The following is a 24,196-nucleotide window of genomic DNA, read 5'->3' as shown; positions in this document are numbered from 1 at the left end:
AACTATTTTGTGAGCAGTGACAATCCTATATCATTAATGATTGTATCCGAATCGAACCCATGACCTACAAACGTATGTCTCAGTCCTCAACCGCTGAACTACCACTACTGTTACCTATGTATGAATATATATTTTTAAAATAAATATTAATCTGTTTTTCGTCTAGCGTAGCATATTAACTTAAATGTATTTTTATTGTAAAATGTTATTAATATAAAATATTAATTTATTTTAGGAACTAAATAATATATAGGTAATCCTTGTATATATTTAAAAAATAACAATATCATGTTATTGCTACAGAGCAAATAACACAATATTAATTCATATCAAATTATTTCTTTTGATGGGAAATCCCCTTACGTAAAGGGATTCCCCGTTTAATAAAAATATTCACATACCCCCTTTTAGAATAAGGGTGCTTCCAAAAAAGTAACAGAAATGACCTGATAATAGTACAGTCAGTCTTAGAACCCCCTTTACACGACTTTCAAAATTCGAATACTTTAGTATCATTATATAGGGTGCCCAAAGTTTTGCAAGTTTAACCCTTAATAGCCTAGTTTCAATTTTGATACGAGTTTTTTAAACCGAATGTTCGCTGTACGAATTTTACTGTTGTATAATATTCTTTCCAACGAAATAAAAAAAAATCTATTTTTCCCTTCATCTAGACCCTCAAGCAAACACAGTAATATTTTAAAAAAATCACTTTCGTAAATCAGGCTATTAAGGGTTAAAAAATGAAGTCAAGACCGAGTAAATGATTCTCAACTTATGTTAAAACTATTAGAATATAATTTTATCACAATGTACACTCTGTTATTGCTCGTGATCACGAGCAGATGTTCTAACAAGCGTTTTGAAGTACGAAATAAAAAGGAGGTTGCAGTTTATTGAGACCGGTGGTGACCATTCCCGGCGGCGGTCCGTGCCACTCTAGACGGTACTTGTCCAGGACTCTGGTCGCGAGTGCCGTGGTCATTCTACCCACGATCTGCGAAGCAGGACATTTCTCCCCAAACGGCATGGAGGTGGCAGGATGCGCTCTGGTAGCTCTAAGAGGCTCCCAACCCTCGCCGCACCAGCGCTCCGGGACGAAGCATTTAGCTCTGCCCCATTCCTCTTCGTCCTTACTCGTTACTCCGTGAGCCAGAACTATGTCCACCTAGAAAAGTAAATTTTATAATAAAAATGGAATTTTAAATTATAGTTCCTAAAGATATGAAGCGTGGCTAGAATATATATATATATACATATATATATATATATATATATATATATATATGTATATATATGTTTTACTATATATATATGTATGTATATATATATATATAAATATATACATATATATATATAGTAAAACAGTTGGGGCCTAGCAGTAGAAGACCGAGTTTTGCGACCGGTGGTTGCGGGTTTGATTCCTGGGATACAATCTTATTGTGTGAATAATCACACTTTGTGTATTAATTATGTAAGATTACCACTGTTCATAAAAAGTTTCCAGAGGATGGGCAACGAAGTCCTCTGCGTACCATAATACCACACTGCATTCTCCAATCTGCCAAGCATTTCGATTATGGTACATCGCCCCCTGAGATAACTTAGGGGGAGGTTTATGCCTTGCAGGGGGCGTCTATTGACTGGAAAGACGATTACGGTAAAACAATAAAAATACATTGGCATTTCGATAAGAGATTCCTACCAGCTTCATCACCATCATGCCAGCCGATGGACGTCCAGTGCAAGGCGTGGGAGCCCACCTAATATCTCCACGATTTTGTACTACCTACATCCAGCAACTCCCCACGACCTTGATTATTTTGGCTGTTAAGTTAGTGATAGGCTTTCTCACGCTGCGTCTACCGGCTCTTGGTCATCATTTGAAAACCTTTCTGTCACTGTCACTTCAGACGAGTAATTCTTTGAGTTGATTTAGAGGTCGGATCTCTTCATTTCACAGCCTTCTCCATTGTTCTCTGAGTGACCTTGAATCTTCTTATAAGGTGACTCCCAGCGACCTTGACTGTGTCGAGGATCCATGGGCTCGTGGTCACCTTTCGGTCAGTTGCCCGATAGATGCTCCGCCGACTGCCACTTAAGACGAGGAATTTTTTCGAGTTACTTCGTGTTTAGATTTCTTCATTTCACAGCCTTCTCCATTGTTCTCTGAGTGACCTTGAATCTTCTTATAAGGTGACTCCCAGCGACCTTGACTGTGTCGAGGATCCATGGGCTCGTGGTCACCTTTCGGTCAGTTGCCCGATAGATGCCCCGCCGACTGCCACTTAGACGAGGAATTTTTTCGAGTTACTTCGTGTTTAGATTTCCTCATTTCACAGCCTTCTCCATTGTTCTCTAAATGACCTTGAGTCTTCTTATAAGATGACTACCAACGACCTTGACTATGTTTGTCGCTCCACCGGCATGCCGGGTCTACCGGCTCGTGGTCACATTTTGGTCAGTTGCTGATTGATGCCCACCCACTGCCACTTCAAACGATCAATTCTTCGAGTTACTTCGAGCTTGGATCTCATTTTACAGCCTTCGACGTGGAGAGCCTACCCAAGCTACCCCTAGCGGGGGGCCTGCCCTTGTCACGTCGTCGCCATTCAAGAACCTGTTAACTGATATTATAAATAAAGAATACTGACCCCAGCTGGTACTTCATATCCTCCAACAACCAGGTCTTCGGTGCTCCTTCTGACAACTCCTCCGGTGACGGGGTAGAGTCGCATGGCCTCTCTGACGCAAGCATTGATGTAGGGTAGCTCCGGGCAGTCAGCTCCGGCTTCTCTAGAGGCGACAGACCACGCGACCTGGTCGTGTGCCCGTTGTTGAAGCGCTGCGTGCAGCGACAGCTGGTAGAACATGCTCAGCGCTGTCTGTGCTAGCTGCGGACAAAGATTGAGCAGACTTTATTGTCTTGCGACTATCTTTCATAACAAAAACAAAATAATAATTTTGACCTTATGAGTGATTTTTTTTTGAATTTACTTAAATTCTCTTAACATAAATGATGCTTTTCAATAAATGATATCTTCATTGAAAACAGCCACGATAGCTATTATATAGTTTTCGTGTGTTATACTCGGCATATATATACACCTAAATATGTATATTCTGAATTCTTGTATACACCAAAGAATGAAAATTTCAATTTTCCAAAGAGACTGCCATCAGTAACGTCTTACATTTATTTTTTATGAACAACTGTACATGCAAATGTCAAAATATCTCTACGAAATCAAATCAGTGATGAGAAAATCCTTAGAGTAACGAAAGTAAGTGATATTGGTCAGTCTATTGACAAGTTTAGGAAGCAGTGGGCAGTTTACATAAGGCGGAAAACTGATGGCTGTTGGGGTTTTAAGACCTGTGCCCAGCAGTGGACATCCTAGACCAAGTGATGACAATGAAACCCTTTACAAGTAGATTTTACGACAGCATTATCCCCCGCCTCCACCCTCCTAAAGATCCTGACAATGATCGGTCTCGTGCTGCCAGCATCCTGACAAATGTGTAGTCTTTCTAAAGTAACTTACAGGGTCGACCCCAGCGAGCAGTATGTCAGCGGTCAACGGCAGAACCATGCTCTGAAGCGGCTTCAGCTTCTCCACGAGCACTTGTTCAGGCCTGAGGCTGTTGGAGTCCAGTGATTGCACCGCTTGCAGGAGGAAATGTTGGGTCAAACTGTACAATGGAAAGTAATATTCTTAATCGTGTTTTTTTATATTTGTGTGCAGTAAGGACTGTTTCATCAGGGGTGGCTAAGCTCTGATAGTCTGAACCATTTTTTAAATTTTTCGTATGTCGCTATTAAATACGTATTTAAAAGATATACAAAAATACATTTATTGTAAACATATAAACAATAATAATATATGCATATGTAAAAAAAATTATGAATTTTCGGTGACGACATTTTTCAGTAATTGTTACGAATGATGAATGATAACAGTCATTGGTGATTAAATTTTACAACAAAAATTTTTAATACACCACAAAAAGCAGGAACAAAACTCTGGAAAATATGTACTAAGAGCTATAGATATTCCTTCAAAGAGCCCTAATTCCCCCTACTTAATTCAATCAATAATTTTTCACTGAATATTGTTATTGTCATGCTTCTCTTTCATCCTTTTTAATATATTCCATTAATTTCTCTTTTTTTCTCTTTACAATATCTTACATTCTTTTTCTTATACCTTTCATTTCTTACATAATTTCTGTAAATTTCCCAAAAATTCGAAAAATAATTCGCTTGTTTTAGTTTCAGCTGAAGGCTGAGGAACCGACAAGATTTTCCGTTTAATTAAGAAATGCGTTGAAGTGAAATCTGAAGGTATTTCTGAGTGAGTTTAAGGATCCAGGAATATAAGAATCTTCGATCTGTACCAAACTGGTGCATGTTCATGTTCAAAATATCTTTATTCGAGAAGACATTTACATGCGCTTTTGAAAGTTGATTATTATACTCAACAGTTGGTCTTTTAAATGAAATTTAACAATTAATGTAAATGAGTCAACAAACGAAGTTCCACGCATTTCAAACAACTAAAAACTCTTTAATGCTAATTTAAAACTAGGTCTAAGATATCTTATGAAACTGATAACAGTTTATATTCGCCCACTGACTAGTGAAGGATTCGTTAAGTTTTTAAACAAATTTTATCATGTGTCTGTCTGTTCCTGATTTTATGAAAGCATTATTTAATTTTAAGTTAAATTATATGTTATTAAATACGTATTTAGAAGTAACAGTTGGAATATCATTTGCTTTATAAACATATATTCAGAGGATTTTTAGTTTTTAAATTATATATAGACCTTCAAGTTTCTGTTTACCTGTAATGTGTGTCGTATGCTTTCAGTGCGCTAGTAAATGTGCTGGAGTCCCTCTTGAGAGTGTCCTCGCTGCGCACCATGTAGCCGCCGTTTGTGATCTCCAAGGTGCTCCTCACCAGGCGCTCTGCTGGTGTCATATCCTCCGAGCAGCGCTTCGAGAGTGAACACGTGTCCGGTGTGTCATCATCCAGAGACATCTTTTGTTTAGGCCTGGAAATTTTATTAAGGTAGAAGACATCGTAGAATTCTAGCAATTTAATATGAATCGGAAAATAGAGTGAGACGTTCGGTTAGATTCGGTTTGGTAGTGTTGTCCTTTTCTAAGGCATTACCTATCTGAGTAGTGCTATAAGGACAATACTCTACTAACTAAATGATATCAAAGAATGTGGCGAAGAAAGTAAAGCAATACGTGTAAAGACTGTAAATGAAAGGAAGAAAGAAGAAGAAGTAGAGAATGTGATAAATGAAAGAGGTTCTAGCAATACACGTTGCAAAGGATGAGAGAGGAGAACGAAAATAAAATTGTAAATGAGGTCCCTGTCCCAAATATGATAGGGGAAACGCGGGGCCTCTGATAACAGGATCTTTAAAAATATGCTCTACAAAAGTGAAATCTGCTGTTCTTTGTCTGACCTTTACCTGATGTGCCAGACCTTCGCCGAACATTGCAGGAATCTAAGAGGTAAGATGGTAAAAGATAACAAAACATTATTTTTAGACGGGTAAAGGAAACTACTACTGATGCAGCATAAGTGGTTAAAAATTGCAATATAGAAATTAAAAATAAGTAAAAGACTATAAAAAGAATTGTTTAAAATACAGATCAAACATGATAATAAATAATTATAAAAAAATAGTCCAGGAGGAAACCGTGAAAGTGAAGAGGCGATGTAAAAGATAAAAGAATGAAAAGGTATAAAATTTTATGCGTAGGAATAAAGAGAGAAAAAGAATGAAGAAATAAAAACAAGAGAAGGTGAATAAATTATTAACTAACTGTCCTTGTGAACCCATGACGGGTTGTATGAGAGGTCTCAAATAGCGGGGGCCTTAAAAAAAGGGGGGTATATTGACCTGTTTTCAGCTGTCGGAATGTGAGCAGATCCGTCCAAGCAGCCTAGTCGTATTCCGAACACCATGACACCTATGGTCTCCAGCGCCCAGCGGTAGATCTCAGTCGATATCTCTTCGTTTAGTGCATTATCCGCGTGTCGCAGTTCACCGAGCCTGTGAAGCAAATTACTTTATGTCGTCGCTTCACCCCATACACGCCCGCGGCTAGATACACTAATATTAAGCAAGAAAAGGACCAACACATGCAGTGGTAGTCGCATACGCAAAACTGCCACGGATCACATTCCTACACTGTCGTTAGTTTTTTTTTTTATTGGCCCCCGCTATTGGGGGCCTCTCGTACCCCTATCTTTGGTGGGACAGGGACTTTAGGGGCAATTTATTTTTTTACATAGTTATTTATTATTTCCATTCTCTCCTGTCGTTCTTCACGTTAGTGTATATTGTTAAAAATATAATACACAAAAACTCTGTTTGGCACTTATCGGTGTAACATAACTCCTGAAGATGCCCCGTGGAAGGGTAAAAAACGTGTTGAGTGATTTAACGGTGCTAGTTGTGTAATTCGCATTGTTTGCCGCATACGCATTTATAAGCGGGCTGGCGGGCGGTGCACTCTGTTGCACGACTACCACTGCATGTGCGGAAGTGGCTAAATATTGGTCCTTTTCTTACTTAGAATGGACTTCCACAAGGTAACGCCTGATTCCATTAAATACTATTACTAGGCTTTATGACGTATCGTTTTGATTTTTTTCGAAGTTAGATTTTTGAGGTTGCGTTGTTTTGGTTCGAATCTTTAGTTTTTTTTTCTAAAAGATGGCATCATTTATGTTTGTAATTGCGCCATGCATTTTTACTTGTCGTTTCTGGTTACGAAAAGGGAAAATGTTTTTCCAATTGATTTAATGGCAGAATTACACCACTATTGTTTTTTTAATGTTTATTTTGTTTAATTATCTTTTTAAAAAGTAGTATTTTCGAAGTATTATTTCGAACCTGTCTTCGATCTTTACATCGTTTGCTATAGAAAATATTAATTCACTTTGCGACATTTCAATTTGCGTCAAGTTTTTCAAGCAACCACAACGCAAAGTGAGGTATTGGTGTATAGGCCTCCCCCAAAGATATCTTTGAGGAATACATCATAATCGCCACACTTGGCAGGCAGGTTGACGATCGCAGTGTGGTATTTTGGTATGATGGCGATGCTGTCCATCTTGAAACTTGTTTATAAGCAGTGGAAATCCTGTATAATTAATACACATAGTGGGAAATACATAAGACATATGACCTGGGATCTACCTCCACCGCTGGACTAACTTACCTCCGTGTGAAATCAGCCGCGATGTCATCGAACGCCTGATCAAAGTTATTTCGAAGAGTCCCATCTTGAAGTAGTGTTCCAATGGCAGCCCATATATCTTTCGTTTGGAAGCTGTTAAAACATATATATGATATAAGTTATACAATAAGTAAAATACGCTCATTCACTAATAAGGTATAAATATAAACCAGAGTTCCCCAATGTTTTTTTGTGTCTGGTTGGTCTTTAGACTACCTCTGGTTAAAATGGTGATGAAATGTGTTCGTATATAAAAGGCTTATTTAAATTATTATGAACGCGGATTTTTGATTTAATTGATTGTACAAGGAATTATATAGGAAATTCAATATTCTTAATTATTAAACTTGTTTTAAAAATAAAAATAATCCTTCTAATTACTTAACTTGAACTTAGTATTACATAGTTTACGATTTAAGTTAGTAAATAGCTTTATAAGACTTAGTAAAGACTGTAAGCAAAAACATGAGCATAATATTTTTTTTCAGAAATATTAAACGTAAATGTAAAAATAGCAAGGATGTCTGTGAAATCTATTCCTTATATATATATATATATATATATATATATATATACGTAACACGGCTGTGCACCGTGATTCGACTATTTTCCCATATTGAATGAGTTCATTGCAACACATACATAAAACAAAACGTATCACGCGTACAAACACACGCACACGCGAATACCATTCACTTCGAAACAATTAAGAAATATCTTCATGTGTGTATCTGTTTATTATTAATATAGTATTTTCTGTGTGTTTGTGTGTCTATGAGTTAAATCACTGTAATTATTGTATGCAATATGTATTATTAAAATCCTTACTCCCATAAAGACATCATTTAATAATGTCGTAAGCGCCACATTGACATTTTACCCGTTAAATAGAGATATATATATTTATTGCTATATAATTTTTTAACATATGTGTTATACACACGAAAAAAAAATTAGGATCGTCGCGTTCAAAAAAAAATATTCAGAACAATAACTTAGTTTCTTTATTAAATGTGTGATAAATATTAATCGATATATACTGAGAATATAATGCAATCAATAAGACAAAACTAAAATTGTAAGACTGAGAGCGACATCTATCAAAAAATTACAGTACTAGAGTTACGCAGTTTAATTTCTTTATCAACAGATGGCGCTAGTGGTAGATTAACACGCGCTATCATTGTGTAGCGGCAGATTAATGGCATCGCCGGGTGTCAGTTTGTTAAGATGTTCAGCAGTGGACGTATAAGTAAATCTTATATGATATTTTTGAAAGCTGTTCACACTTAAGTGATTGAACGGTGCATTAACTTGTATGGGAAGAGTACTTATCAGGAAAAAACATTACTTAGATCATCAGGATTTTCAATAGAAGGGCCTTATGCCCTTCAAGAGGGTATTCCCAAAATGGATTTGGATGGCTCCATATGAAAGCAATACTGGACGATGTATTTTTTTATTTATTCGATTTAGTATCGCTAGTGTTTTTTTTTTTTACGAATTTTTTTTGCTCATTCTGAACGCAGGCAGTTGGGAGAGGGTTGCCGCTATTTGATACGGATCTTTCTTCTGCCAGCTGCGTGGCACGACAACGTTTTCCTGCGACTTTGAATATGTTGTCTTTCCAATTCGAGCGTTTTTGTGGTCATATTTACAATGCCCTTAACCATTGACGGACCCCCGGCAAAAAAGGCCGCTATCGCCTAGACCAGACCTTCTTAAACTAAGGGTCGCGACCCCAAAAGGGGTCGCGAGACAAAATTCTGGGGTCAGGAGGTTTTAATGTCAAATATTTATATATACCATTTTACTACTACTTGAATATATTGGAGCGAATTAAGACGATCAGAATCCACTTTTATTTTTGAAACTATAATAAATTCAATTTTATAATATTTTGTGCGATTTTTTATTTTAGATTTTTGTATGTTACAAAACGAATTCTAAAACTATATATTTTCATGTGTATATAGTATATTGCTACCTTATAAGTTAATCATCAAAAAATATTAATTTATTTTTCTTTTATATTTGTATGGGGTCATCAAGAAACTCGCAATCATAAATGGAGTCGTGAATGACAAAAGTTTAAGAAACCCTGATGTAAAGGAAATAGAGTAGAGCCAAGAACCTGTCGGTATAGAGACAATCGGCTAATTTCGGCTTCGTAGAGCATATCTCTGTCCCACATTACCTATGTGTCGTTTTGTCAGTCGTATTTCGTGCGAAAGAGATAACGCTCTACGAAGCCGAAATTAGCCGATTGTCTCTTTCCAAAGGTCGACGTGCAACTGGTACTGTATTTGAATTATTTATTGTCCAGTCTATAACGACCATCCAATTCTTTCTAGAACTTTCTAGTTTCATCCTCAATATCTCCCAATTGTTATTTATTGGCCCGGGCGCGTTTAAATCGACGAGTGTAACTTAATTTCACAAGTGCATTAACTTTGTTCTCACGTCTGCAATTTACGACCCCTCCCCGGTTAATACTCCGTGAAGATATCTCATAGAAATTCGTGCGGTGCATTTCATTTCACTTGTGTTCGTTGCTGTTATATAGCAGTGGTAGCCAACATTTTTGATTATTTGAGCCATTTTTGCAAACTTGTTATTTTTCGCGAGCCACAATTGAAATATATACTAATTTTAAAGGTAAACAAGAATATATTCCTTTTTATAACATAAACTATTTCTAATTAAATTTTAAAAATAAAGGTCATTTCATAACATACTTACGTTAATAATTAATTAAAATTTGATGTATAATTGGTGACAGCTTTTCAATAATTTTTTTCAGGGATAATATTCATTTAAAATATAGCATAAAAATAAGAAGAAAATGTATTAAAAGCATCAAATATTCCTTCAAACATCCGAAGGTTGGCTACCCCTGTTATATAGCTTTTTTTATAACCACCATTTTTATAACCACCACCGTTTTTGGAGGCCTCGCGTTCTGTCTGCCTTGTGCAGGGCAGGGACGTCGTTGGGGTAAAATGAGTTTTCAATTCCTATTCTAAATTCTCTTTCGTCCTTCAACGTTATCTACTATTCATTCCTTTTACGCTTTACTTGATCTGATTATTCGCTTGCAGATCTTTCTTGAATCTCCTTCCTTCATTCGTCTACATTTCTAGATCACATACATTTCTTATGCTGTTTTACTATATAGCACTATGTTACTACTTTTTAAAAAAAAAAACTATGCTACATAATTTAAGAAATATATGTTATTAACTTTCCCTTCTATTATTTCTCACTCTTCCTTTGTCCGTCTTAATATCTCTTACACATTTCTCTTTTTTCCCACATATAATCTTTCATTCTTTAACCTTTCATGCATCTTTTCCATCTTCGTTACATCTTGGACTGCTATATATATATATATATATATATATATACACACACGCATACATACTTGTAGACAGCTAGAGAATCTCCTCCTAAGTGAGAGAGAATTGAGATCCACTATCGTGGACACCCAATTTTCATTTCATGGACCCCCAAATTTTTTTTCGCTGACGTAGCCTTGCAGGATGTCGTAGACCCCTAGGGGTCGATATAGACCACTTTGGAAATCACTGGTCTAAGACATCTATTGGAACTATTATATATGCGTACACTTGTACCCTATGATAGAATTGTTAACTTTCTAGTTTATTTTTATTTAGTGTCATCATGTTATTAAACATTCCATTTTGAATAAAAAATCCGCAATTGGTTTGGACAATTTGAAAATTATTTTAAATATCAGCTGGATATATAACAGCTGGTTGTCGTGACGAGATTTGCGATAGACCTGTTGGTTTTATTAACTTACCTTTGTAATGAACTCTCTTTCGCACTGTTCCTCCTCTGCTCGTGAAGGGGAGAGCGTTCCCAGTAAGGCGGTTCTGTCGCTCTGCTCTCGTACACCTGTACACAAAAGTTCATCATTTATTAATGATGGATTTCAGTAGGCATTTACAGCTTAACTTGGGTGGTAGAGCTTTCAAGGTCAATAGTAGTCTAGATCTCTACAGTATTTAAACATCAAGTTGCGAATCGAAGAATTTGTAGCCACACAGTGTATTCGGTTTGTATATTTTATAGTACGGTTTTTTTGGGACCTCTCGTTCGTTCATGTGCCATGTTTGGGATAAGGACACTACAATTCGAGTCAACTATTCTTCATTTTATACTTTTATTTCACTTTCTCAGTTTGTTCTACACAATCTCTATCACTATTCTCGTGCATTACCTTCTTTCTAAATTAATAACATCACTTAACAAGTGAATATTACAGATAAACTTTAGAAATTCATCACCTTCAAAGCTCTGGATCTTGTGATATATAAATTTATATTATAATTTATGTAGACAGAGTAATTATTAGTCATGCAATCGGATTTAAGACTGCCTTATGAATATAAATAAATCATGATTGATAAAAAATAATGAGAAACGTTTCGCGTTGTTCAACAGAACAATTGAACCGTGCGATGCATTTTGGCTTCAACAACTGCGTATAAATTATTCAGATAGGAGACAATCGAACGCACGCGTCCGCAACGTGTACGGCTGGTACCTTGCAACTTAGTGGTTATATGGCTCTTCGACACCAGGTTCAAATTCAAATTGAAATTAAAAAAAAAAATATTCCACATCTCTTATTGACATCAATGGGAAGTCAGCGGACTATGTACATATTACTTTTTGATTAAAAAAAAAAACTACATATGTGATTAACATTAAATTAGCTTAGAGCAGTGATTACCAAAGTGGTCTATATCGACCCCTAGGAGCCTATGACAACCTGCAAGGGGTCTACGTCAGCGAAAAAAAATTTGGGGGTCCATGAAATGAAAATGGGGGCCCACAGACTTGACATCATTAGCCGAGGAGATTTAAGATTAACCCTTACAAAATTGACGCCAAATGTTGATAATTTATTATTAAAGCATCAGGTTCATCCTTCTCACTAAAAATATTGACTTATTGCTTATGTTATTTTATTTATAGTTTATTTAATGTTACGTATATTTTACATAACAAATACAAAATTTTATTTTGAGTAGTTTTAATTTAAATTCAATTAACAAATGTATAAATTAACACGTGTTTTTACTTTAAGTTTTTAACACTAAACTTCACTACAGTTAGAAATTTACAGGAAATCAATATCAGGTAAGTAGGGGGTTTACCAAAACACGGAAAAACATGGCAAGAGGTCTACGACACAAAAATGTTTGGGGAACTCTAGCTTAGAGGCTATACGTATTTTCTATGGAGTAACTTCATCGATCTAGCCAAGAGAGGTCCACTGTAAGGAATAGGCTTTCCCCAAAAATATATATACGGGGATATACGGTGATCACCATACGCAAGTTGGTGATACAGTGTGGTATTATGGTACGACGAAGCTGCCCATCTTCTGAAAACCTGTTGATGAGCAATGGCAATCTTATATAATTAATGCACAAAGTTTGAATTACATAAGAATTGCACCAGCTTAAATCTAGCAATTCATAATATTACTATTTTTATTAAACTGTTTTATTTAGTTCGACCCGTACGGAATTTATTTGGATCAAAATTAGAAATTGAAATTTAAACACCTTCCCGTTGTCAGATTGATCTGAAATTTGGTACACACATTTAATTTAGATGACAATACAATATAATAAAATCAATAACATTATAAATCTAAGATGGCCGCCGATACAAAATGGCGGATTACGTATTTTTCCTTAACCCTCTCAATATGGGTATCAAATGAAAGGGCTACACTAGTAAAACACGATGATTATGTCAAAATTAAAATTCAAGACTGACGCTGTTCCAATATGGCGGACTAGGTACATATTTTTCCATAACCACCACAATATGAGTATAAAAAAACCGTTTAACTTAAAAGTTTTTTTAAATGTATTTATTATTTTAATAAAGGCTTAAAAATTGTCTCTAAACTTTTCACATTTTTTTAGTTTAGGTTTATGCATCGAATTTAGCCTTATCTGCAATTATTTACCAATAATTAAAAAAAAAAATCCAAATTCATGTCACCACGATACGAATCAGGTTCGTGCTTTAGGATACTGATACAAGGTTGCATTATTAGAAAAACGAGGACTAGTTGATATTGAATAATACATAAGTAAAAGAATCAGTTTAAATCGGTAAGTTATTTGCAATTATCCGTCGTAATGTATTCGCAAAGGTCGTGAGATTAGAAACAAGTTTAATTGTCATGTTTACACCGTCTGGAGTGTTATCAGTTGTCGAATAAAAACAAAAATGTTCACGTAATGGATTTCATAACTTGATCACCGTAAAAGTGGATGGACGGTGATCACGACCACGGCCTATATGCTGGAGCCTCAATAAATAAAAAAAAAAACATTCTAGCCGGAGAACTATTATTACTACTCCGCAGGCGCAGTGACCCAAAGTGGGTCTTGGCCTCCGAAGCGAGAGACTTCCACTTTCCTCTATCTTGCGCCATCGTCTGCCATTGGTTGACATTCAATTCGCGCAAGTCTGCCTCAACGCGATCGATCCAGCGATACCTGGGTCTACCCACTGGTCTTCGACCCCTCGGTTTTTCCAGGTACGCTACCTTCACGTTCCGATCAGATCCCATTCGCTCCAAGTGACCAAGCCAGCGGATTCGTTGAGCTTTATATTCGCCAATGAACTATTAATAAAAAATAACTAATCAAAAAATATTTTCTTAGCGTATTTAAATTTGAATAAAGAATTATCGAAATTTTCTTTTATAAGTAGATATCGATCGCTTACGGAAGATATATCATAAATATAATATCTCGACACTTATTTATTTACAATTGGAGCTTAAATTTTGTAATCTCTTTAATCGTATTATCATATGTCTGTACGTACTCTAGACAAATAATATAACATCTAATTACAAGATCGATTCTCTGTTGAATTAAATAAAAAAACAACATTGTGGTGTTTTTGTGTATTTAATGGAATCGGGCGTTATTTTGCGGAAGTCTATCCTAAGTAAGAAAAGGACCAATATATAGCTACTTCCGCACATGCAGTGGTAGTCGTGCAACAAAGTGCACTGCCCGCCAGCCTGCTGATAAATGCGTATGCGGCAAACAATGCGAATTACACAACCACCACCATTAAACCACTCTACACGTGTTTCACCCCTCCACGGGGCATCTTCAGCAGTTATGTTACACCGATTAGTGTACTCTGGTGGACTCTGCGTTTGGCGCGGGCGGTGCACTTTGTTGCACGACTACCACTGCATGTGCCGAAGTGGCTAAATATTGGTCCGATAACCACTCAGCGCGACGCCGATAAGCACATGTTCGACGTCTGGAATAATCCAACGTTCACGCAGAAAGGCTTCTGGTCCCCATAATATTCTAGTCCAAAGAACCGGACCCGTAGTTCCAATTGCGAATCCATTGAAGCCAAGTGTCACTCCAACCCGTAACAAGATACGAACAGTATAATATAAACAAAAAAATATGCACTCAATGGTGATGGTTCATTACAAGCTTGTATTTTTGTCTAAAAAATTAAAATGAAATAAAGTTTTTGATCCTTTGAGCTGTATTGTTCGTAGGCAATAATAAATATATTTCACGTTTAGATACATATATTATAGCATGTATTTTGTATACGGAATGAAGTGATGGTATAAAATGAAAAGCTGGTGAAATCTGGATCACCAAAGCAAAAGACAGATGTGGAGAATAATTATATTTGTTCCATGTTATCAGCAGAGAAATCCTAAGTCACTCTCTGTTACTAATGGTCGCAGTAACTAAATAAATAACTCATTATCAGAGGAATTAGAATTTGACGTTTTTAGTGTCAATCCATATGAATTAAGGCGCAAATATATTAATGATTTGTTTGGTTCTCGGATTTATAATAACACCTTTTTTATTTATTTACTCATTGCATGCATATGTATACCATATGCATGTGTATGTGAGTATATGTTCATATGTATCTTGTAAGAATTTGTTGTTCACTCTGCATGCGCTAGAGTTTATTGGGTAACTTTCTTCTATGTAGGATTATGATCCTCTTGCACGTCTTCACAATGTGAATAATGCTAAAGGCGAAAACTTGTAATGATCAATTGATGTATAACTCGCCTGTTAAAATGTAACTAGTTTTTAAGTTACCTGAATGAATAAAAAACGGAGGAGGCTTTTACCCATAGTCCATATTGATTTATGATTTATAAAAAATGAATTTTGATTGTTTAAATTTAATTTTAATGAATATTAATAGTAATATTTTTTAAAGCATGCACATATCTAATATATAAAATTCTCGTGTCACGGTGTTTGAAGTTGAACTCCTCTGAAACGGCTTGACCGATTTTTACCAAATTTTATATGCGTATTTAGTAGGTCTGAGAATCGGCTACTATCTATTTTTCATACCCCTAAGTGATAAGGGTTATTCAACCTTAAAATTTTTTTTAACGAAATTTTTGTTTTTATTTTTTTATGATACATCATACAAAAATACATACAACCCTAAATTTTCACCCCTCTACGATCAACCATTATTTTTAAATTGAAAATTAAAAATATTTTTTTTGCAAAACAACGTTTGCGGGATCAGCTAGTTATATAATAATATGATATACTTATTTAATATATTATTCATTATGAAAATAAAATGTCTATAGTATTGATCTTTTGTAAACATAATATTAATGCAAAATATAAGTTCCGCGTATCTGCGTAATAAAAACTGGAAGTCGAAGATAAGATGGAGTTGGTTGTTTTGGTTAAAACACCAGATACTGCAACGTGCGTGACATAATCACACGACCCGTGTGACGTGAGTATGATAATGCCTTGATAAAGCGTACCATAAAGTCTATTTCGGTAGACAGAACTGGTCAATTGTATATCTATCAACCAAAACTGTCTTTTGAAGGCATGCTAGGAATATAATTTAAACATATTTATTTGTAAGAAAAGGACCAATATTTGGCCACTTCCGCACATGCAGTGGTAGTCGTGCAATAAAGTGCACCGCCCGCCACCTCGCTGATAAATGCGTATGCGGCAAACAATGAGAGAAAGAGATATAATCTATAGGTAGATATACCATAATCGCCATACTTGGGAGGCGGGTTGGCGATTGCAGTATATTTAGATACGCAGAAAAAGCTGCTGCCCATCTTCTGGGAACTTGTTTGTGTATATAATAATATATAATATTGTGTTTCCCAAAGTGGTCTATATCGACCCCTAGGGCTCTATGTCAGTGAAAAAAAAATTTGGGGGTCCATGAAATGAAAATGGGGGTCCACGAACTGGACATCATTAGCCGAGGAAATTTAAGATTAACCCTTACATAATTGACGCCAAATGTTGATAATTTATTATTAAAGCATCAGGTTCATCCTTCTCAGTAAAAATATTGACTTATTGCTTATGTTATTTTATTTATAGTTTATTTTATATTTATCTAATGTTACATATATTTAACATAACAGATACAAAATTTTATTTTGAATAGTTTTAATTTAAATTCAATTAATAAATGTATAAATTAACATGTGTTTTACGTTAAGTTTTTAACACTAAACTTCACTACAGTTAGAAATTTACATGAAAACAATGTCAGGTAAGTAGGGGTCTACCCAACACGGAAGAACATGGTAAGGGGTCTACGACACAAAAAGTTTGGGGAACTCTGGTGTACATAATAAAGTGTGAATTATATAAGATTGTATCCCTGGAATCAAATCGATCGCAAGTCTTCCATAACTAAGCCTTGCTGTATACATATATAGTGAGATCTGTATGTTTACATACTAGTAAAAATATAATACTCGTAAATAAGTATTTATATATATTATCCACAATAACACACCTTTTAATAAAGTATGACAATACAGATTTATGAATATATACATTATGAGATATAGCTTAAATGAAATCAAAATTATCAGGCGACATCACTGCCAAGAATTTTTGTCATTTAAATATTTGTTTATTGAACAATAAACCTTTTCCGACAATTTACTTTTAAATTGCGTTTCGAATTTTATAAATGGTAGTCCAATAATCTATTGCGGAATTTTATTAAAAGATCTGAATGTATCTATATTTCGCCGTCGAAACTTTGGTACGGTTTCTCATAGTGCCTTGTAAAAACACTATTGACTTCATTTATTATAATTATTGTAAATATATTGTGAGGCCTATGTAAGAATATTGACCACTAAACTGTTTTTTTTAAAAGATTCGCGGCTCTAAGTCGTAAAAAGCTGTTGTAACGCGCTAGATGCCGTATGAAAGTCCTATTGGAAGACTATATCTAGACCTATATCTAGGAGAAGTTCAACAGCAAAAATAACCATAAGATTTTTGGATAGTGGTGGCTTCAATACGACTCCGTGCGTCGATGACCCCCTAATATCTTATCTAACGTAAACAGTAGGTCGAAAATAATATTTACAATACATTGATTCTATTTATATTGAACTATTTACATTGGAAGATAAAACAAAGCAGCAATGTTTGCGCAGTAAACCACTTATCACACATTCGCGGGTCATTAGTTTCGATTAATGTTTGTAAATATGAACTGTACGCTTGTATTTAATATTACCAGTTGATACGATATACGTTGTTTTAGCTAGGAATAGGTTAAAAGGATACAAAATGAGACACTTTAAGGATCGCAAAGGACACATACGCCTGGTCGACTCCGAATGCCGGTCAGGCATGAAGGTTGACGAAGAAACATTGGCTTCCTAAAACTGTGTAGAAAAATTGTAAAAGATATAAGGTACGAAAACGAATATACGAAATAAGACTTGAGAGAAATGGTAAAACCAAATAGAAAAATAATTAAACAAAATAATAACTGTAAAAGTAAGAAAAGGACCAATCTTTAGCCACTTCCGCACGTGCAGTGGTAGTCATGCAATAAAATGCACCGCCCGCCAGCCCGCTGATAAATGCGCATGCGGCAAACAATGCGAATTACACAACTACCACCGTTAAATCACTCAACACGTGTTTCACCCCCCACGGGGCATAAGTTACACCGAGTAGTGATTCTGTGATTCGACTCTGTGTTTGGCACTAATCGGTGTAATATAACTCCTGAAGACGCCCTGTGGAGGGGTGAAACACGTGTTGAGTGATTTGACTACCACTGAATGTGCTGAAGTGGCTAAATATTGGTCCTTTTCTTATTTAAAACTAATAACTGTAAAACAATATTTGTAACAAAATGTAAAAAATATTGGCTATTTCCATTACAATACAACAATATTCATAATTTTTTCAACATTCTCTTCAGAAGATTTTGTACTATGATATATACAAAAAAATTATAGAAAATAAATGTAAAATTAAGAAGATTTATTTATTTACAAACTCGTTTTCCTATTCGAACACCGTGCAGTCATTTTTTAAACATGAAAAAATCATTTTGGATCTTTTCACTGCACTTCTGTTCTTGCTTCTGCATACCGTCGTCTTAAATTTCGTCCTGACAATTTTTTTCAAGCCAAGAGTCGATTTCCACGAAGTATGTGATTCAAATAATTTCTTCATTTAGCATCCATCACTGTTTCTCCAATGCAAGTGCAACACTGGAAGATAAATTCCAGCCTTGCGATTTTTTATTATTGGAATTATACTAATAAATTATATACGAGTTTAATAGTAGCCAAAGGTTCACTAACAAAAGGAGCGCTATAGTGATGCTGGTATTTTACAGAACTAACAGCGCGACGGCGCTCAATATATATTTTATCATTATTTATATATATGTATATATTTATTTATTTATTTACTTAAAAATATTAATCAAGAGTACAATACCTCTTTCATGTTCTCCGGATCGAAGACAAAGAGAACAGGACGCTTCCGGGATGCCTTCGCCAGCCGCACCAGGTTGCCATATCTTTCACGTAGACCTTCCAGCAGACCCAGCCCCACCGAGTGGTGGAAGTTACCTGAACATAATACATACATTTGGAAATCCTTCCAAGAGACTTTTGTCCAGGAGCGGAAGTTTTACGGTAAAATAATAGTTTTACTTATTATAAGAGCCATAGAAATATAACATAATATAAGGTGGGCCAAATTTTTTTGCAAATAGCAACACTTGATTTCTCCAAAACCGTGAGAGTAAGGGGCCAACGGCGAGACGGAGCACATCTCGACGATGTAATTTTTAAAAAATAAATTTTAATATATGATAATTACGGTAAATAAATCATAAACAAAATAGCATTTGTACTTTTATTTCTACACATGTTTCAAAAGTGTAAAAATTTATACCCCACCCTATATATACCAGAGGTGTCCAAGATCTTTAATAGTCCGAGCCAAATTTAAATGTGTAATTTTTACGGAATTAAATACATATTTAAAAGTAATGAATAATAATTAAAAAAAAATAAGTTATATGATTGGAAACGTTTAAATAAGAGTACGAAATATGTGAGAACAAAATTTAAACATTGTACAAAATTTAATCCAACTCGAAGGGACAGCGTTCCGAAAGATTCGAAACATTCTCTCTTCCAAAATACCTGAAAATCTTAATACGAATGTATTTCACCAATGTGTTAACAGTGATGACATATGGCTTCATTTGTGGTTGCTCACGGTGCACTTTATACGAAACTTCAAGATCACCCATAGAGCTATGGAGAGAGGTATGCTATGATTCGAGTAAGAACCAATGTCATCAATGTATGTATATGAATTTCTCGTCCCCGTCAACCAGATGGCCTTTGGGGTCGAAGGGTTCTAGAGTGGCAATCACGAGCTGGTGGCAGCTGGAGGGAAGGTGGCGGGAAGTCGCTGACGGGTAGCGCAAGATCGTTCATCGTGTCGATCTTGGGTAAGTCCTATGCAAGGGCAAGAACAAGGAGCAAGGGGCGTCTATCGAGTGAAAAAACATATATATATATATATACATACATATATATATATATATATATATATATATATATACATATGTATATACACATACATTTACAGAATTATACTTATAAGGTTATTGCCCTCTTTCCTACACTTACATTAATAATAATTAAATATAGCATCAAATAACGCTCATTCAGGTACAGTCAGCAACTATTTCAATAATAAAAATTATTATTGTTTACACGCCATAAAAAGCTGTGCTAAGCGCTATGTAATGCGCTTTCATCGCGAATAATGTAAATAAGTGTTTATTTAGCAAAATATATATTAGGCTATGCAATTTTATTTCTGCAGTAACATACAGAATGATTTAAGTGTGATATATTTATATGGGTAAATGAGCTAAATGTTAATTGGCTAACAGAATGCTATAAAGCTTTTAGACCAATTTATAATCATCCTGTATAAATAGATAACTGAGAAATGTGCTATATTAATTTCTTTTTTTTTTTCTAGTAGAATTTGACATGCTAGTAACTTCTAGCAATACAAAGTATGCAGATATATAGTGAACAGTAAATTAATTTGAAATTTTTCCTTACTATATAATATTTCTGAAACTATTAATTTTTGGATATAGTGTACCATACATTTATTGACATTAAATAAGTTAGACATTTATCTTTTTAAAGCCTTTACACCTATAACCAATCATACTGTATAACATTCAGGACATGAACAAAACAACAACAATTTTTGACATTCTTTTGCCAGTGCAAATTGTGTCTAAATTAAACAGAATGTGGCGAAGAAAGAAAGGCGACGTGTGAAAAAAATATATATGAAAGAAAGAGAATATAACAAACTTTAAAGTTGTAATAAAAATAACGATTAAAAAATCATTTGTATCATACTTTCTTGTCCCAACGATTAGATAGAGGGAACCAGAGGCCCTCAAAAAAGAGGTTCATAAAAAAAAAACTTCACGCGATTTTTTATCTGTGGTTATCCAAGTATATTTGTATACGTGCTTGGATTTTTAATTTTAAACTGAATGTAGAACATAAAACAATACGTATTTATGTGTAAGTATAGTTAGAATAGATAGGAAGCAGTAGTCTTATTGGTAAAAGGTTGTGGAGAACACATGGTATTTTTATATCTATACTAATAAATCTAACAGATATGGGACCCTACTGTTTTAGAAAAAAAAGTCGGTTGAAAGGTGGCTCCGTACCATTCTGCACTATTATACCAGGCCGATTCGGCACCGTGTAAAACAATACCATGTTTGAAGGGCCTGGTATCACAGTAGTTAGTGGTATATAGAAGTCTACGATCACCGGATGCACGAGCGATGTGCCCACTGCCACTTAAGATGAGCAATTCTTTGACCTACGTCAGTGCTATTGGTTCTTTTGCGGATCTTTTTATTTCTGATTTGATCTCACAGCGAAACTTTGAACAGCCATTTCTCTTTGAGCGATTTTATCTTATGATCACCGCCAACACACATTGGTCTGTGGCGTGCATATCGCGTGCCACTCAAACACGCGTTGCCTAGCAACCCACGTGTCCGTCGATCGCATCGCGGCGACGGCGGCAATGAAACGGATAAATGACAGATGGCGCCACAGTAGACGCAACGAAAATCTGCATCGCGCTGTTGAGAGTCTCCGCGCTCATTATAAGTGCTAGCGGAGGTGCGGTCAACATTAACAAGAAGCTACAGAGCTACCTTGTCTCCCACAGATGCAATAAAGTGAGATAAAGATATATGAATCCGAGACACATGGACGGCTCTAGCTCGTGTAGCCCTGTGCAATGTAACCCTGACGCCCCCTAGGCCTGGCTCCCTCTCGCGGCTATAACTATTAACTATGCCGTCAACATGCGGTGACCATAAACAAGAAGCTACAGTACTACGACCACTCCTACAGGTCAAGCAGCTTCGTCTTTAAACATTGCAGTATTGCCACTAAAAAACCTTTGACTATGGTGGTCATTGGTCGCACGAGTGTTGTGGTCTGCCCACTGTCACTTTGGACATATAGATAGTGAAGTAACGTATTTAATCGTAATAACAAACTGCATTGAATTGGTGGTAAAAATATTATCAGTAATGTTATAGACTCAAAAATTAAATAAATTGAATTCGTGTATTGGAGGGGTAGCCTTTCCCAGTGGAAATAGTGCTTCGTACCTAGAAGTAATATAGACTATGCAATTGTTCTATCTGACGCTGTCTAGACAATTTACGACTGAATTTCACTAGTCTGATAAAATTTTATAAACTATCATATTTTACTTATCCATTTTGTATACAGAATGATTTATTATAGTTGTAAAAGACTTGTTGGGATAAATGTATAGGTTATTTAGTAAATAAATAAAATTAATTAAAAGTGATACCTTAAAAACGTCACATTATTTTTTAACGGTTTTATTTAGTTTATTATTTTTTTTTATTATTTATTTAGTACGGAATTTATTTGGGTCAAAATTAGAAATTGAAATTTAAGCACCTTCCCGTTGTCAGATTGATTTGAAATTTGTTACACACATTTAATTAAGATGACAATACAATATAATAAAATCAATAACATTATAAATCTAAGATGGCCGCCGATACAAAATGGCGGATTACATATTTTTCCTTAACCCCCTCAATATGGGTATCAAATGAAAGGGCTACACTAGTAAAACATGATGATTATTTCAAAATTTAAAATTCAAGATGGACGCCGTTCCATTATGGCGGACTAGATACATATTTTCCAACACCCACCACAATATGGGTATCAAATAAAACCGTTTAACTTAAAAGTTTTTTTTACCGATTTTTATTTATTTTTAGTAAAATCAAAGATAGACAATAACCAATATATAGTTACTATTATATTATTTATATTATCATTACATTATTTATTATTTCTGAAACGATTTATTCTTACGACACATTACACATTCACATAACTTTTACGCTTATAACCAAATCACCCTGTATATTATTATCTCTGTTGCATGTATACTTAGATTGCATTTAAATAACAATTCAAAATTGCAATATATATTGCCGTTTCTGCTCATAGAACTCCACTACAAGCCATATTGCCTCTCCAAAAGATATCTATGGGATGTACCATAATCATCACGCACGGCAGGTGGATTGGCGGTCGCAGTTTGTTGTGGTCGCAAAGGAGCTGTGGCAATTCTATATAATTGAGGTACAAAGTGTAAATTATATAACATTGTATCTAGTAATAGTTTTTTGTAAGCTCAAGACCTTTCTGTTCCGTAAACTCATTTCCGATGAAGCTATAAAATCCCACAGCGAGAACATCATCAGATATTTAATGGAATCAGGCGTTACCTTGCGGAAGTCCATCCTAAGTGAGTGCCTCTGTGTTTGGCACTAATCGATGTAACATAACTCCTGAAGATGCCCCGTGGAGGGCTGAAACACGTGTCGAGTGATTTGTCGATGGCGGTTGTGTGATTCGCATCGTTTCTCGCATACGCATTGCATTTTGTTGCACGACTACCACTGCATGTGCGGAATTGCCTAAATATTGGTCCTTTTCTTACTTAACATCATCAGAAACATTCATCCAGCGTCTTCTGATGATCTTAACAAGTTGGACGTGCGTGGACATCCTCCGCGGTAGTTGTAGATCTGATCACCACTCCTCCAGAACTTTGAGGCTCCAGCGGTAAACCAAATAATGTCATAATATACAAATCAATTACCTATTCTGGGCAGCACATAAGCGGAGTGTCGCAGTAATGGCAGAGCCAAGGGTCCTGGGATGTCAGTGAACTTGCGAGGGTTGTGGGCATTCGTGGGGGCAGCTGCAGCAACAGGGGCGTGACGCTGTGGGGAAGTAGATGCGGCTCGGCGAGGAGTACTAGTGATGGTTCGAGACTGGCGACAGGTTCTGGAGAACAGTTTTAAATTTAGAATATTGTATAATTAAATCAAGTGCGATCAAAATAGGATTTATTTTTATTTATTATTGTATTA

At 35.5% G+C, this 24,196-nt stretch overlaps 1 protein-coding gene across 1 annotated transcript; it reads right to left on the bottom strand.

Moving 5' to 3' along the window:
* Positions 1-371: 371 nt before the first annotated feature.
* Positions 372-24,124, bottom strand: LOC137933433 (probable cytochrome P450 49a1; the record flags this gene model as incomplete). Its single annotated transcript, XM_068777386.1, has 9 exons — positions 372-1,168; positions 2,655-2,894; positions 3,546-3,693; positions 4,849-5,058; positions 5,926-6,078; positions 7,253-7,363; positions 11,097-11,191; positions 19,117-19,250; positions 23,923-24,124. Coding segments are annotated over 9 exons (1,611 nt in total), but the record flags the coding sequence as incomplete, so codon positions are not given.
* Positions 24,125-24,196: the final 72 nt, after the last annotated feature.

Source organism: Battus philenor, unplaced genomic scaffold (assembly GCF_028537555.1).
Source record: "Battus philenor isolate CCGP_79_NKW_IND1 unplaced genomic scaffold, ilBatPhil1.0.hap1 SCAF_13, whole genome shotgun sequence".
Classification (NCBI taxonomy): domain Eukaryota; kingdom Metazoa; phylum Arthropoda; class Insecta; order Lepidoptera; family Papilionidae; genus Battus; species Battus philenor.
The sequence above is the reverse complement of the archived record's forward strand: the minus strand, read 5'-3'. Positions and strand labels throughout refer to the sequence as shown.